The 17,856-nt window shown below is 34.5% G+C and overlaps 1 protein-coding gene and 1 pseudogene across 12 annotated transcripts in view; one reads left to right on the forward strand and one right to left on the reverse strand.

Annotated features, from left to right (window-relative positions):
- Positions 1–17,856, forward strand: part of Dync2h1 (dynein cytoplasmic 2 heavy chain 1) — a 333,458-nt gene that overhangs the window by 51,186 nt on the left and 264,416 nt on the right. For all 12 annotated transcript variants that reach the window (XR_015451638.1, XR_015451639.1, XR_015451640.1 and 9 more), the window contains 5 exons: positions 252–364; positions 2,152–2,271; positions 5,389–5,539; positions 8,766–8,971; positions 17,239–17,421. Coding sequence is in view for 9 of the 12 variants with exons in the window: in XM_021251564.2 (XP_021107223.2) it covers positions 252–364; positions 2,152–2,271; positions 5,389–5,539; positions 8,766–8,971; positions 17,239–17,421 (773 nt within the window). In the remaining 3 variants the exon portion in view is untranslated. The remainder of the gene's footprint in view (positions 1–251; positions 365–2,151; positions 2,272–5,388; positions 5,540–8,765; positions 8,972–17,238; positions 17,422–17,856) is intronic.
- Positions 13,536–13,973, reverse strand: LOC106008574 (microtubule-associated protein 1 light chain 3 beta pseudogene; annotated as a pseudogene).

The raw sequence follows: 17,856 nt of genomic DNA on the forward strand, positions 1-17,856 counted from the left end.
TTTTACCACTTTGAGTTAATTTCTCTTATTCCTAGAAGATATAAATGAATTCCCTGTTATGTTTTTTTGTTTGTTTTTTGGTGCTGGGGATCAAACTCAGGACCTTGTGCTTGCGAGCTAAATCCCTGACCCACGTCTTATGTATTTTTATGTACTGATTTGTGTTTTGCTTTTCTTTGCTCAGCATGGTGGCTCACCATACCTACAAGTGTATATCCTTTTATAATTAAATCATTGCTTTTCTGTAACAGGTATTAACAGTGTGTGCTTTGATGAGGAATCAAAACATATAACTGCAATGAAATCTTTAGAGGGAGAAGTTGTACCTTTAAAAAATAAAGTTCTTCTATCAAACAACGTAGAGGTAAGCAATTCTTTTTCAAGTATGAAAATAAAAAGAATTAACATACAAAATTTGTATCAAAAATAATTTAGTCAATTTGTAGGATAGAGTTGCTTTAATTTATGTCTTTTAGGAAACTCATATCTTCAGGAATCCTTTGTTTTGTTTGGTTCTGAGTATTTTTTTTTTTTATACTGGGGATAGGTACAAAAAATGGGCATGGTGCCACTTAGCTAAATCCCTGGCCAGGTTCAGAGTGTTTTGATATTAAAAAGAATATGGATTTTGGGTCTTTGACAGGTAGCATGTATTTATGAAAAGAAGTTTGATTTTGTAGTCAAAAAGTCTTGTAAACTAAGCTCCACAAGTTATTAGCTTTGTGATTTAGAGTCTCAGTTTTCTTATCAGTAAAAGGGAAATCTTAATATCTGTTGCAAAAATTTTCTATTGAAAATTAAATGAGATCATTGACTTCATGTACAGTATATACTCCTTGGAACATAAATACTTTAGTATTTTGTATAAGTACTACGTAATCCTTGTTCTCTTTATTCTTGAAAATATGAATTGTATGAGATCATTTAGGTGAACAAATAAACTAGAAACCATTGCATTTATACAACGACCGCTGATTAGTTTTCCAGGACTGGAAGTAAACTAATCAAAGACCTATTATAGGCATATAGCTTAAACTAGTCAATAATAGTTTATGTCACATTGAAATTCTCAGGTTCCAAAATTATCTTCCAAATGGAAGCCAGGGGCCTGCCTTTGGATGTGCCTATCTATACAGGCCAGCAAAATATCTGCTCTTGGTTAGGGGTCTCAACATTTTATTGGATGTTGAGTATATAAATCAGGTAATTAAAAACCTTGTAGTTTTCCTAAGTAGCTCCCATGTTTAAGAATTTTGTTGTTTTCCTTCTTTAATTTATTGGCACAACATAGAGAAGAAGAATTTTAAGTTTTAGTAACTGGGCTAGGACATTTATTATGCCAGAAAATCAAAAGCTGATACCTTGGAAGCTCTTGTGATTAACAGAGCAGGTATCTTTGTCGCCTGAAAATCAGATTCTTATTCTAGCTTCAGTGGTTTTTAACATGGGCAGAGGTTCACGCTATGTGCTGTATAGATTAAAAATAAAGCTAAAACTTAAGTAGATGATGAAAAACTAAGATTATAGTTTTTGCCTTTATATTTCATTGCCAGTGTTGTGATACATAGTTGTTATTTTTATCAATCATTATTTATTTAACTGTAGTCAAATTTTCTTTATCATTGAGTAGAAAAATAAATTGTTTTGACTTTGAAGCAAAGTTAGTTTTGTTTAACAAAGCAGCCTAACACCCTGCCTTCCCTGTGCCATCTCATATTATATGGCTAATTCTAATGAAGCCATTTCTTCCCATGAATGCACCTCTCTGAATGTCTGATCTCTGGGACAGCATGAACCAGGAGACTGAACAGTCATTGTGACTGTGAATTATTGGTTTAGCTATCTAGCTTGTTTTTCATAATGATGAAAATAATGGGCAACTTTTTAAATTTTCATATTATATTGATTTTTGTAGACATAATTGTTATAGCTAGCCACATATGTGAGCTTTCATACTCACTGTTATCTCAAAAGGTGAAAAATTATTTTTTTTCAAATTATTTGAGCCATTTATTAATACAATAAAGAATTATATCTGCCATTTTGCACATTTTGGGATTATGAAAGTCAAAGAATTATAAATAATGTCAGTCAATAAATTGTTTATTTGTTTTATGCCTAGTGTATATTATTTTCTAATTTTATTTTTAGGGTTGGTTAAATGATTTAGCCTTGGAAATGAAGCAAACTTTGAAACAGTTGTTGAAGGAATGTGTTACTACTGGTCAAAGTTCACAAGGTGCAATTGACCCATCTCTGTTTCCTTCACAGGTAAAATGCTTATTTATGTCTGGAATATAGGTAGGCATGACACTGTGGAAATACCCTTTACCTAGATGTTAGGAAGCTCAGCCAACCGGAACACTTGTTATTTAACCTCTCATATTTTAAGAGAACCAATGTAAAAAACCAGTTTCAATAGCTACTATATTTCTTAATCTAAAAAGCAAATAACTTTGAAAACTATTAGGTAGATTTTCCTGTGAGAACTCAACGTCTCAATGTCTGCCTTCAATCCCTAAGAATGAAAGTTCTCTTTAACATTAGCATGGACAGATGGCTCAATTTCTGGATCTTTTCCTTCAACTATAAAATGTATGGGACAAACTTCATGGTAATGAAATTATTTTCTAGCTTCATTAGTTTGCTATAATTCAAACACTTTCAAGCAGAGAGCTTGTTGAGATTTAAGTAACCCAAGCCAGTGGTGAATAGAACAGGGAAGGGAATCAGGCATATAATAGCTTCCTAGTTCCAGAAATTTAGTCCATCATTGATGGAGAGGCACGGGATATATAACATTGTTGCCCAATCCCACCATCCGTCTCATGGAATCAATTTAAGAGTACAGAGCTGGCAGGAATGTAGTAAGGTATTAATTTAAATCTGAAATCTAATCACAACACTGAACTGGAATATTGGCAGGGAATTGGAGAGCTAGGTCACATGTGGGATATAGACATGCTGTAGCTCAGTAATAACAGAAGCTCCTTCTTGGAACATTGGATACTAGATGTGTAGCTTAAAAAACTTTCAGGCCTTGCCAAAGTAGAACACTAGTAAGACTTCTGCTACCAGTTTTGCCCTTTTCAGGATTGGGCCCAACTAATGCTGTCAGTGTAGGTCATTGTGAACTTCTGTCCTTAGGGTGGGTGTGGACATTGAGAGATCTTACATTAAAATCTGCCAAACAGCTTTCAAAGTTACTTGCTTTTTAGATTAAGAAAATTATTGCCTATTGGAACATGTTTTTATGTTGGTTCTCTTAAAGTATGAGAAGTTAAATAGAAAATAGGGAACATTTTTGATTCTGAGCTGTTTTATCATGAGTCTGTTTTATCTTTTTATGTTTTGAAGCAAACTAAAATGTGTGTGTGTGTTTTTTTAACCAGGGATTGAACTCTAAAATGTATTTTAAAAAATCTTCTTAGAGAAAAATAAAAGTAACTATCAGTGATTAAATATTACCATTGCAGATTTAGAATTAAGCTGCTTTATTATCTCTGAAAATGCTTGCTAGTACTTTTAAATAGAGTTTAAATTGATTTAAAATAAAAGAAAAAATGTAAAAAGTCCATAAAAGCAAGAATTGGGTAATAATTGATTTAGGGAAATGACAATTGCATTGAAAGATGTATTGGGAAATAAGCAGAAAAAAGTTATCGGATTTCAACCTGAAAATTACCTCTAGGTTCTTGAACAGTCAAGTAAAAATGCAAATTCTTAAAAATGTAAATAGTTCTTGTTTATCTTAACAAAGGATTGTAGTTCATTAGAAGTTAATTCTCTGAAAAAAATGTGTCCTGAGTATTTATACAAGATGATGGAATAGTGTAACTAATTACATAAATGCTTGATATCGTTATTATGTGCTGCTAATCCAGTTACCTTTTTATAAGGACCTGGAGTAACACAGAGAAGGTCTGATCTAGAAAGGAGGCAAGCTGGTGAAGGTGAAAAGTATCCCACATGTGATGGTTCATTTTCATTTATTCTCTGAATGATACATTATGTTTGATACATAATTAAGAGATTATAATAGCACCTATATTACCACATTATTTTGAAGGTTATTTGTAAAATATTTACAGAGCACCCTTAGTGACTATTACATTTTAGGCATTAATAATATTACCACCTATCCAAATGTCTTAATGGTGATGTGACTTGAGAATCCAAGACTGAGTCTTGACTTTTACTTCTGTTAGTCTCTCACAGAAATTATGTAGCAGACTGTTAAAAACTGAATTATTGATGTTCATTCAGGAACTCAGAAATACTAGATGAAAGGGTATCTAAATATTTGGGTATTAGGCTTGGAAGTAGCATGTGAACATTTGTATATGTCAATTAAACTAAAAGTCTTTTTCAGAAAGCACATTTGGATCTGCTTAAATGCTTAACTACACAACCTGATTAAAGAAGCTAGTGAGTTTGTACCACCTAGTATAGTGAGATAACTGCCCAGGAAAGAGTTACTAATTAGCTTTATCTTCCATACAGTAATCTTAAAATGATACTTATAGAATAAGTTAGAGTAACACAGAAACCCAACTGGCTGTGGTGTTATAAAATGTTTGTATAGATAACTGGATTAATCTGATAAATACAGGGATTTCATGATCTTCATCTGGATGATGAAAGGTATGTATCAAAAAAATCTGTTCAATAGGAAGCTGTCAACAAGTGTAGTACTTTTATAAGTTGATAGGTCATATCTTTAGTTTAAAGAAGAATATTAGTTTTTCTTGTTCACCTAATAACTGTATCAAAGTGTCTTGATATAAGTTTTCAAAGGCTGGTCTTCAGTACATAATTTGCTTTATCTATAGCCTTGCTATACTGGACTACAGATATCCTCTTAAACAGAGTTAACATTTTAGATTTTATATAAACATTTCTGTTTGTAGGTATAAGGTTGAAAGATTAAGACATCTTAATAATTTAAGAAGATTAAGACATCTTAATTTAAGAAAATTAAGATATTCTAGCAGCATAATAAGATTTTGAATGCTAGATTTTTTTTATTAAATAGGATACATTGTATTCTGATATCTCTGTAATCTAGTGGTTAGAAAAAAAAGGTATTTAAGAGGAGAATCAATGGCTAAAAGTACAAAGGCCATTAGGCTACACTAAACTTGGTGATTTTAGGATCAGAAAACAGACATGTAGCATAGTGTAGTAAAAGATGAGTTCTAAGGAGGAAGCTTGAGATAATGGTTTTTCTACTACCATATTGTCTGTTAATATTTGAGGTGCCAGTATGACATTCAGGTGGAACTATCTAGTATACAGTTGCCAATTCAGGAATTGATATTTTTCCTTAAATTTATAAAATATTTCTAAGAAAATTCACCTTTTTAAGCTATTTTTTTTATTCCATAGATACTATGCTTGGCAGAGCAGATTAAGTTCACTGAAGATGTAGAAAATGCTATCAAAGATCATAGTCTTCACCAGATTGAAACACAATTGGTGAATAAATTAGAACACTATACCAACGTTGATACAAGTTCTGAGGATCCAGAGAATACTGGTATAGACAAAAATGTTCCCTTTTCTGCCTGTTTTTGGGTTATTCAAATTTTGAAACCTATTTTAATTTATTTTGTTTTGAATTGTGTGTCCGTTCACCTTTGTGTCTGTCCATCCATCCATCCATTCATTTTGGTGATTACTCTGTGATTTACTATATAAACATATATTTTTAAACATTTTTGTATTGTACTTAGATTCCATAATGTTCTACTTTATATTGAATATAGAAACTTCACCCAATATAGATTTCTTTATCCTCCCCATTTTATGTTTATCGGAATATTACATCTATACACACAGAAACATCTGTGAAATTGTTTTATTTTTTGCTTATAACCCTCAAACATTTTTTAAAAAGATTCAAGAGGAATATAATCTGTTATATATGCTTATATGTTTACAGAAATGGTACTGATACTCTGATTTTTGTTATCATTTTCCTATTTTTTTTGTACCAGGGATCGATTTTCCTATTCTTTTATAAGATGTGATCAAAAACTATGGTAAATGTTTAAATTTGAAAAAATGCTTTTACAGTAAAAGACACACTGCCATCAATCCCCTTCAAAAGTACACCCCTCTCACATTGCACACATTTATCCCATCCTCCTTGCCACTTTGTGAACCAGTTGTGGAGGTCCTCTTTAGTGAGGACTTTATCTTTCATTGTGATGTCATGGCTGCCTTAGTATCCTGAATGTATTCAAGACAAAACTTTCTTGGTCATTTTGAGTTTGGGGAAGAGCCAAAAGTTTCATAGTTCTAGATCTGGTGAATAAGGTGGGTGAGGACACTTAATGTTTTTATGAGCCTACCTTTCTGTTGGATGGTATTTAGCAGCACAATTAACTACTTTTGATCATACTTCTTAAAAGAAATGAAAGATGACTTCCAGAAATGCTTCAGAAAGTGTCAATAATGATGGCATAATGTGTTTAAAGTGAGGGAGATTAATGGCAATGTACCTTTTAGTATAATAAATTTTAAAAATTAATATTCATTATATATTTTGATCATCCCTTGTAGAGTGGGCTTGCTGGCTATGGATTCACATTGATTTCCTTCATCTGAGAGTGTCTTTTTTCACCTTTATTCTGGATATTTTATTTTACTGGCCATTATGGGTTGATAGTTATTTTCTTTCAGCATTTTGAGGTGTTGTTCTGCTCTGTTTTGATTGCCATGTTTTCTGATAAATGATGCACATTTTTCTGTAAGCATTATGTTATTTGTTCTGCCAGCACACTTAATCTTTTCCTTTAGTTTTCAGTAATTTGATTATGGATTTTTTTTGCATTTATCCTAGCTGAGGTTCTCTGAACTTTATCTGTAGCTTTATATTTTTCACAAAAATTTGAGAAGTTTGCAGCCATTATTCATAGTTTCTCAGTATCATATTCTTTCTTTTACTCTTCTGAGTTTCTCATGTTATGAGTATTACACCATTAGGTCTGCAAGGCTGTTTTTTATAAAAATATTTTTTTCTAGTCTCTTCAGCCTTGATAATTTCTACTGCTTTGTCTTCAAATTCATTGATTAGTTTTCCTGTTAATGTTGAGCCTCTCCAGTGATTTTTAAAAAAATTATGGTTTTATATTTCTTAGTTTTAAAATTTCTGTTTCATGTTTTTTATTTCATTTCTGACCTTTTTTCTTGCTATTTGTTTCAGGAGTGTTCACTTTAATTTTGAGTGTTCACTTAATTATTTTTTGGATCACTTTTATGATAGTGCTTTAAGAAGTATTTTAGATAATTTTAACATCTGTGTCTTTTGCATTTCTTTTGTCATTTCTTATGTAGATTCAGGTTATTTTGTTCTTTGCATGATGGATAATTTTGGATTGTATTCTGAACATTTAAATGTTGTGTTATAAGAGTATTGGTTTTGTTTAAATCCTTTGGAGAATGTTTTATTTTTATTTGTTAAACAACTATTTTATTGAGTCAGATCACAGGTTCTGTGAGTTGTGGTTCCAATGTCAGCTTTTGTTTTTATAATATTATTTGAATCTATCCCACATTTATGTCATCACATAGTAGCCAGTTTTCAGATTTTTTGAATTATTTTTAGAATGCAGTCTACTTGTGTGCAGCTTAGAGGTGAGCCCAGGAATTAATAAAAAATTTTATGGGATAATTTTCTGATTTCTTCCTTCTCCATGGTCTTCCCATGTTTCTGGTTCTCTGTTCCCTCTTGATCCTTTGGCCAGATAGTTAGGTTTTCGTGTACTTTATTCCCTTGTACCATTTTTTGTGGCTGCCTCCATGTACTGGACCAATTGACATTTACTTGACCAAAGAGAGAAAAAGCAATTGGGATTTGGCCTACTCTCTTGAGATCACAGTTCTTCCAATTTTAGAGGAAGTTTTTCTTCTCTTAGAGTTTAGCAACTTTTGGGTCCCAGTTGCCATTGTATTGTTTACCTGTATTTCAAGCCTGAGAATTTTAGGCCTTCTCTTGGTACTCTTTGTTTATATCAATCTGAGTTTTTGACTATGTTGGTTATAGAACTGGGGATACTAAAGGCGGTCAAAAAAGAGGTACATTTACCATTAGTTTGGTGGCATTTCTAATTCTGACCTCTCAATTTGCTTACCTTTCTTTACTTTTCAGAGACCTAAAATAGTAATTCAATACATGTCCAGTTGTTTAACCTATATTTAGATAGAAAAAAAAGTAGAATGTGTTTAGTCTTTTGAATAAGAATCCAGAACTCTTATCTTACTGAAATTTGATGTCCTAAGTTTTTACAATTTTTGTTATTTCTTTTTTAAAATTAATTTTATTGGTAGATTTTAGGTATACAATATAATGATGTTCATCATTGGAAATTTGTACCTTTATGTAATCTATCTTGGTTCTTATTTTTTTCCCATTCCCCTGCCCTCCCTTCAACTCCTCCATCCCTCCCTATTTGCAAAGATTTTGTTTCCATATTTTCATTTTCTCACATTAATTCCATTCCCTTTTTTCCTTTTTCCTACCCCTCCGACTTCCCCTTCCCCTTTGCCCCTTTTCTTCCTACTTCACATTATCTATTAATACCATTTAGTCTTTATAATTTTTGTTATTTCTTGCTTGACATTTTTTGGCTTATACAATTTATATTACTGTACTATTTGAATGTATCATGAAATTACCATTTGAATTCATTAAAAAATCATTTGTGTACGTAATAAGTCACTGGCTAATATTTCCTCCTGTTATGTGTGTTTGTGTGCAGAAGCAGGCATGCTGGAGCTTAAACTTAAAGCACTAATTCTGGACATTATTCATAATATTGATGTGGTGAAGCAGTTAAACCATGTTCAAGTTCATACAACTGATGACTGGGCTTGGAGAAAACAAGTTAGATTCTATATGAAAAGTGATCACACATGCTATGTTCAAATGGTAGATTCTGAACTTCAGTATACTTATGAGTATCAGGTATGACTTCTGCCAGAAGTGCTTTATTTTTCTGATTAAAAATTCTTCAAAGGAAATATGCTATTGGAAGAAATATTTTTATTTCTATTGTAGCTTTTCAATAATTTTTTGTATTATTTTTTTTTAACCAGAATTTAAAAGTTGGTATGTAAAATAATGTAAACTATAATTTTGCTTACAAAAGTTGAAATATTGCTAGTGTTGCACTGAGTTCTTTAAAATATTTCATTGGTGATATATAGAATATGACTTTTTTTTTTCTTTTGCACTGGGGATCGAACTTAGGATCTTAAGCAGGTGGCAGAATGACTGAGCTAAATCCCTGGCCCAGAATATGACTTTTTCAAAAGGGAAATGTATTTTGACACCCAAATCTATGTTCCTAAATTGAGGAAAAAGTCCTATAAATAGAAGCTGAGTTTTGGGTCTTTTCTCTCTACAATCTAGTAAAAAATTTGAGAATTATTTGAGAAGCTACTACTTTCATGAAAAAAACTGTAAAAATAATCATACTTTGAACTAATGTAGTTTTGATTTTTGTTGATCATAAGAGTCTAAGAAATAATTTACATACATTAAAAAAAATTCTTTTATTGGTGCATTTTAGGTATACAGTACATTTACATTTATCATTGGGTGGTTGTACCTGTACATGGTGTATCTTAGTTCTTATTTTTTTCCCCATTACCTATGCGGCCTTCACCCCCTCCACCCTTCCTTATTTACATAGATTTCATTTCCATTTTTTTTTCTTTCTCATAATTTTTCCTTTCCCTTCTTCCCTTTTCCCTTCCCCTCCCACCACCCCTACACCTTTGGACCTTTTCCTATTTCAAATTATGAATTATTCATTTTAATTATTTTAATCCTTATTTACACTTTCAGTTTTTCACACTAGAGAAACTACTTGGTATTTACAAATGTAGGTCCTATTTATTTCACTTAAGAGTATGGCCTCAATATGCATCCCTTTAGCTATAAATGTCTCTAGTTTCTTGTTCTTTATGGCTGAGTAGTACTCCATCTTATAAAAAAACCCCACATCATTTTTATCCAGTTTCCAGTTGATGGGCACTTGGGCTGTTTCCAAGGTTTAGCTATTACAAACTGTGCCACTATAAACATGGGTGCGTATATATTGCTGTGGTATGATTCTTTTTAATTCTTTTGGGAAGATACCCAGCAGGGGAATACCTGGGTCAAATGGGACCTCTAGCGCTAGTTCTTTGAGGTATGTCCGTACTGATTTCTATAGTGGTTGCACCAGTCTGCATTCTCACCAACAATGGAGAAGGGTTCCTTTCTCTCCACACCCTGCCAGAATTTGTTATCGGTTGATTTCTTGATAGCAGCCTTTCTTTCTGGGGTGAGGTGGAATCTCAGTGTTGTTTTCATCTGCATCTCTGGAACGACGAGTGATGTTGAAAATTTTTTCATATATTTATTTGCTGCTTTTACTTCTTTGAGAAATGTCTGTTCATTTCAGATGCCCATTTTTGAATTGGGTCTTTGAATTTGAGGGGTCTGATTTTTTTCAGTTCTTTATATATTCTCGATAGTTTGTCTGAGGTACAGCTGCTAAAATTTTTTTGCCAGATTGTAGGTTGTGTCTTAGCTCTGTTGGTGGTTTCTCTTGCAGTGCAGAAGCTTTTTAATAAGATGAGATCCCAGTTGTTCATTCTTTATGCTAGCTCCCATGCTACTGAGGTTTTGTTCATAAAGTCTTTTCCTATACCAATGTCTTCAAGAGTTCTACCTAACTTATCTTCCAGCAAGTTTAGTTTTTCTGTGTTAATATTTAGATCTTTAATGCACTTTGATCTTAGTTTAGTGCATGGTAATAGGTATGGGTCTAGTTTTAATCTTTGGCAGGTTGAAATCCAGTTTTTCCAACACCATTTATTAAATAGACTATCTTTCCTCCAATGAGGGTGGTTGGTTCCTTTGTCAAAGATGAAGTGAGTGAGTATGTTGGAGTTGTTTCTGCATCTTCTAATCTATTTCACTGAATCTCAGGTCTGTTTCTTTGCCAGTACCATGCTGTTTTTATCACAGTAACTTTGTAATATAGTTTCAAGTTGGGGAGTATGATACCCCCAGCCATGTCTCTGTTGCCTAGATTTGCTTTTGCTATTCTAGGTCTCTTCTTGTTCAAAATAAATTTTTGGATTGTCTTCTCTAGTTCTGTGAAGCATATTGTTGAAATTTCAATTGACATTGCATTAAATCTATATAGTAGTTTTGAAAGTATGGCCATTTTCACTATATTGGTTTTTCCTACCCAGGAACAAGGGATGTCTTTCCATTTTCTTATATCCTCCTCAATTTCCTTTTTCAGAATGCTGTAGTTTTCAGTGTAGAGGTCTTTTGCTTCTTTTGTTAGGTTGGTTCCTATATATTTCATTTTTTTGGTTGCTATTGTAAAAGGAGTTGTTTCTCGAATTTCTCTCTCAATGAGTCTGCTATTTGTGTATATGAAGGCTATTGTTTTTTGAGTGTTGACCTTATACCCAGCTACTCTACTGAATCTGTCAATTAGGTCTAGAAGACTTTTGACTGAGTTTTTTGGGTCTTCTATGTAAAGTATCATATCATCAGCAAATAATGACAGTTTAGTCTTCCTTTCCTATCTTTATTCCTTTTATTTCTTTCTCTTTTCTATTTGCTGTGGCTAACGTTTCCAGAACTATATTGAATAGGAGTGGTGATAGTGGACATCCTTGTCTTGTTCCTGATTTTAGCATGAAAGTTTTCAGTTTTGACCATTTAGTATGATGTTGGCTGTTGGTTTTTCATAAATAGCCTTAATCAGGTTGAGATAAAGACCTTCTATTCCAATTTTCTGTAGCGTTTTTATCATGAATGCGTGTTGGATTTTGTCAAATGCCTTTTCTGCATCTATTGAGATGATCATAAAGGTTTTTGCTCTTGACTGTTAATATAGTATATTACATTTACTGATTTACAAACGTTGAACAATCCTTGCCTCCCTGGGATAAATCCAACTTGGTCAGGGTGTATGATCTTCTTCATGACCCTCTGTATTCTATTTGCCAATATCTTGTTGAGGATTTTTGCATCTATGTTCCTGAGAGAAATTGGTCTGTAGTTCTCTTTTTGGGTTGGGTCTTTCCCTGGTTTTGGTATCAAAGTAACACTTGCTTCCAGGAATGAATTTGGAAGCCTTGCTTCCCTTTAAATTTCCTTGATGAGTTTCAACAGTAATGGCGATAGTTTTTTCTTCTTTAAATGCCTTGTTGAATTCAGCAGTGAAGCCATCTGGACCTGGGCTTTTCTTTGTTGGTAAATTTTTTATTACATTTTCAATTTCACTCATTGTAATTGGGGATTTTATAATTTCTATAGTTCTTCATTTAACTTTGGTAATTCATATGTATCTAGGAATCTGTCCATTTCTTCTGTGTTTTCCATTTTATTAGAGTATGGGTCCTCGAAGTAGGTATTGATGATCCTTTGGATTTCTGCTGGGTCTGTTGTCACTTCACCTTTTTCAATCTTAATTGCATAGATTTGAACCTTTTCTCTCCTTGTTTTGATGAGGTTGGCTAAACGTTTATCAATTTTATTTATTCTTTCAAAAAAACAACTCTTTGATTCATTGATTTTTTTTCTATCATTGTTTTAGTCTCCATTGCATTGATTTCTGCTCGGATCTTTATAATTTCCTTTCTTGTATGAGCTTTGAGTTTGTTATGCTCTTCTTTTTCTAGGAGCTTGAGGTTCTGCATTAGGTTATTTAACTGAGTTCTCTCTGTTTTCCTAATATGGGCATTCGCTGCTATGAATTTCCTGCATAGAACTGCTTTCATTGTGTCCCATACATTCCTGTATGTTGTACTGGCATTATAATTTACTTGTAGAAACTGTCTAATTTCTTCTTTAATTTCCTCTGTGACCCATTGGTTGTTCAAGAGGGTGTTATTCAATTTCCATGTGTTTGTGGCAGTTTTGTGGTTTCTTATGTAATTGACCTCCAATTTTATTGCACTATGGTCTGATAATATACAGGGGATAACTTCAGTTCTTTTACATTTACTTAGACATGTCCTATGAGCTAGCATGTGGGCTATTTTGGAGAATGATCTGTGTGTAGCCGAAAAGAATGTGTATTCTGATTTTGTGGGGTGGAACACTGTAAACATCTATTAAGTGCATTTGTTCAATAGCTTGGTTCAGTTCTAGAATTTTGTTGTTAATTTTTTGTCTAGATGATCTGTCTGTTTGTGATAGTGGGGTATTGAGGTCCCCCACTATAATTTATTAGTGCTTAGTTGGTTTTTCTTTTTTTTTTTTTAATTGGCAACTTAGGGTGCAAAGTATTTTATTTTTAAACTTCTAAACTTTGAAAACAAGGTAGCTGAGGTTAAATAAGAGCTTTCCAAAGCCGAGTGTGCTCAATGGAACTCAGTTTTTCTGCATGAAATACAAAAACAACTTCCTAAGACTGCTACGTGGGAACCACCGTTCTGATGACCTGTGACTAGATGAGCTGATCGATCTCATTGGTGACATCCCTTTTTCTCCGTGGTAAGGGCTCAGGAAGCTTCCTGTGCCCTGTCTAGTCGCACACAGACAGCCCCCTCCTGAAGGTCTCCTGGGAGGCGTACACCATCTACAGGAAGCCGTCCCCGTCCTTCTCGCTCTCGTACACCTCCGAGATGGGGGTGGACACGCTCACCATGCTGTGGCCGTTCACCAACGGGAAGAAGGCCTGCTTGGCGTTGAGCTGCAAGCGCCGCCTGATGATCTTGATGAGCCCGCTCATGTTGACATGGTCAGGGATGAGGAACTTGGTTTTATCCAGGACGGGCAGCTGCTTCTCACCCTTGTACCGTTCTGTGATCACCGGGATCTTGGTGGGGTGCTGCTCCCGGATGAGCCGTACGTCTTCCACTCTTTTTTCGAAGGTGCGGCGTCTTTTCCGACGGCATTGTGCTGGAGGTCCCGGGGGCTGCGGCTGCTCCGTCTCTCGGCTTTTCATGTCCATTAATGTTTGTTTTGTATGGTTGGGGGCATTCGTATTTGGTGCATATATATTTATGATTGTCATCGCTTCCTCTTGGATTGTTCCCTTCACCAGGATGTAATGATCATCTTTGTCTCTCTTAGTTTTGGTTTGAAATCTACTTTGCAAATAAGATTGCTACGCCTGCTTTTTTCTGGGTTCCTGTCGCGTGGAGAACTGTTTTCCATCCTTTTACTTTCAGTCTATGAATTTCCTTTTGAGTTAGGTGTGTTTCTTGTAAACAGTATTTTGCTGGATTTTACTTCTTAATCCATTCTGTCAGGCTATTTCATTTGATTGGTGAATTGAGGCCATTAACATCAGTAGTTATAATTAATAGATATTGACTCATCCTTGTCATGATGTTTTACTGTTGTTGTTGTTGGCTCTTTTATTTCTTATTTTTCCCCCCTTTCCCTTTAGTGTCTTACCTTGCTTGGTGGCTTCCCTCAGTTGGGGCTCATTGAGTTGTGACCTTCATTGTCTTTTTCTACGATATTGCTTAGAATTGTTTGGAGTGCTGTTTTGCTGTTCATGAAATTTCTCAGGTGTTCTTTGTCGTGGAAGTATCATTTTCCCATCAATTTTGAAAGATAATTTTGCAGGATACAGTAGTGTAGGTTGGAACTTATTTTCTTCTAGGGCTTGAAGTACTTCACTCCAGGCTCTCCTTGATTTGAGGGTTTGTGTTGAGAAGTCTGCCGTGATTCTGATGGGCTTTCCTTTGTAGGTGATTTGTTTCTTTTCTCTAATTAGTCTGGAGGATTTTGTTCTTTTCTTGGGTTTCTGGGATCTTGACTGTTATATGTGTAGGTATAGATTTTTTTTGATCATGGCTAGTTGGAGTTCTATATGCCTCACTTATCTGTATGTCCAGTTCTCCACCTCTGCCTGTGAAGTTTTCTACTATTTCTTCTGTGAACAGATTTTTGATATTAATGGCACTTTCTCCTGTTTTTTCATGGACTCCTATCCATCTTATGTTGTTCTTCTTTGCATCATCTAGCAGCTGCTGGACTGATTTCTTGTGTTCCCTTACTATTTTTAAGAAATCTCTGTTTTCATGGTCACTAACCACAATCCTGTCTTCTATATCTGATATTCTATCGTCACATTTGCTCAATTTGCTGTGGATACTTTCAATGGAGTTTTTAATCTCCTGAATATCTGTTTGAATATGTTTCATGGATTCTGTTTCTTTCCTGTGTTGGGCAATCATGGTTTCCTTTTTTTTCTTATGCTGGGCATTCACGGCTACCAGCATGGTTCTGAGCTCATCTATTTTTTTTATCCATTTCTGTTTTAGATCCTCTAATCATGTCTTTTACTCTGCTTACCATCTCTGTAGTTATCTGGGAAATTATTTCTGTTTTAAATTTTCCTAGAGCCTCATTCATCTGTTTTGTTCCTTCCTGTGCTATCAGTTCAGGGTGTCCAGGTGGTTGATTATCGGACTTTTCCACCTCTTTTTCCACAGAATTTGCCTTTTGTGGGGTGGAAGTCACCTTACTTAAATGTCTTCTCATTTTTGTTTTTGGTACTGTCCTTGGTTTAGTTCCTGGGATGATATTTTGAAGTTGTTTATTGTAAGTATCTTTGTTGATGTATTTAGAACAATTATGGAATGATTGCTTTTCAGAGATGTCTTCCATATATAGCTAGTCTTTAGGTTTTGAGTCCTTAATGGCTCTGAGGCTGTCTCATTTTCATTACACCAGGAAGGACAACTGATTAGATCAATCATAATACCTTAGCCCAAGTGATATAATTAGCAACACAATAGCATCGAGTACCTCTTAGAAAATGACAGTTTGTGGTAGTTATTAATCTATTATCTTTAACTGTGTGAATTAAATCAAAATCAAGGACCAACCCAACATATGTTGGTAGTGAATAAACTCTTCAATATAGCAAGTTTACCCTTTGGAATGGGGAGGTAGAAGGAGTTGAGGAGGGAGGGATAGGTAGTTAGAAGGATTGGGCAAGGTTAGCAGTGAGGCCAGAGGACATAGGTGAGAGAAGGAAAGAGAAGAAAAGAAAAATAAAGAAGAAATATGAATTAGGGCCAGAAGAGGAACACAAAGGGAGATGAAGAACAATGTGGGACAGCAAAGGAGCAAGGGAGAGAAAGAGAGAAAAGAAAAAAGATTAAAAAAAAATTTTAAAGAGTAGAAAAAGAAGGAAAAAAATTAAAAAATAGGAAAAAATAGTGGTAATTTTGAAAATAACAAATAAAAGATACAAATGAAGGGCTTCCTTCAGAGTATGTCTCTTCTGTCACAATAGTGTGGGCAGCAGTGTGCAGTTATAAGTCAATGAGTCTCAGTAAGCCAGTCACAGACCCATGAGATTCAGGCAGATTTCTGGTTGCAAGTCCCAAGTTGAGCTCCCTGTCCTGCAGGGTTGAACTGTGCAAGGATTTATTGCAGGTTCCAGCTGCGTTTCCCCTGGAGATAGTCCAGGTTCTGATGCGAGGTGATGATCCCTCTAACTTACTAATTACAGTGGTCTGGTGTACCTTTACTTCAGAGATTGTTTTCATTCTTCCAGTGGGCTTCAGTTATCATCAGGGAGCCTGAGAGAGGCCCTTACTCTCTTGTTCACATGTGGAGCTTAGGTCAATGGCCTTTATGTCCCCCTGTGCCTCTGTAGTGTGGAACCAGGTAGCTGCACAGTCAAGAGGCCGGGGGGTGGGGGGGGCATGGGCACTGGCACTGTTGTTGTAGGTGCCTGTGCGGCTCCATGGATGGCTGGTGGGCATGCCTGGGGGTCCTTACCAGCTCTTAGTAGCAAGTGGGCGTAGCCAGCCGCACAGAGTTGGGTTCAGTCAGTCTTGGGCGCTCTGCTCCCCCCACCACGGCTCTACCGGCACCGCTCCACGGGTGGCTGGTTACATACATTTAAAAATATGAAATGGAATGTTTATTGTATGATACATTTTAAGATCTGTTTGTCTTAAAAGTAATCTTTTGGGCATTGTTAAGAACTTTAGAAATTATTTGGAAACCTAACAGTATGGTAAGGATAGAATGAAATACATGCCTGAGAAGTAATTAATGTTAATCCTCACTTGTACTTTAAAATTTTTATTTCACTAAGAAAAATATTGGATATTTTCAGTGCTAAAAACATTTTAACCTGTTTGTTGCATTTTTAGCTTTTTATATAGAATCTCACCCTATATAAATATTTATAAATGTTGAGTAGAATATGAATGCCCTGACATGCTTCCTTTGTACAGGGAAATGCTCCCAAGCTGGTCTATACTCCACTGACGGATAAGTGCTACCTGACTCTCACTCAAGCCATGAAGATGGGCCTTGGAGGAAATCCTTATGGGCCCGCTGGAACTGGAAAAACTGAATCAGTAAAGGCATTAGGTGGACTTCTTGGAAGACAAGTTTTAGTTTTTAATTGTGATGAGGTAGAATAAATAATTATTAAAATATCTGATAGTGTGTTAAATATGTTTGGATTTGTTTTCATGTACTTATTTAGGAAATTTTCTATTTCTTTTAAATCAAAGAGCTTTTTAGTAAGGAGAATATTAAATAGTAGAAAAAAGTCTTAAATTCATTTAAAATTGCTGTTTTCAGAACATTTTATATAAGATTTGTATTTCAATTTAAAGAATATCTAAAACAAAATCTTACATTTGTTTAGTTCTGTGTACTTTCAGAACATTTTCCTGTGTATTATTTTGTTTATTCCTTGAAACCACCATGAAGTTTGAAAAAGTAGCTACTTAATCCCTATTTTAGGAGGAGCAAAAGAGACATAGATGGGTGAAATGATTATCAAAGAATGATATGAAATCTTAAATTATTCTTAGATATTTGAATTATTTTTAATAAACCTT

This window comes from Heterocephalus glaber, unplaced genomic scaffold, assembly GCF_053883595.1.
Source record: "Heterocephalus glaber isolate CG9 unplaced genomic scaffold, H.glaber_assembly_v1.0 deba00001429, whole genome shotgun sequence".
Taxonomy (NCBI): Eukaryota; Metazoa; Chordata; class Mammalia; order Rodentia; family Bathyergidae; genus Heterocephalus; species Heterocephalus glaber.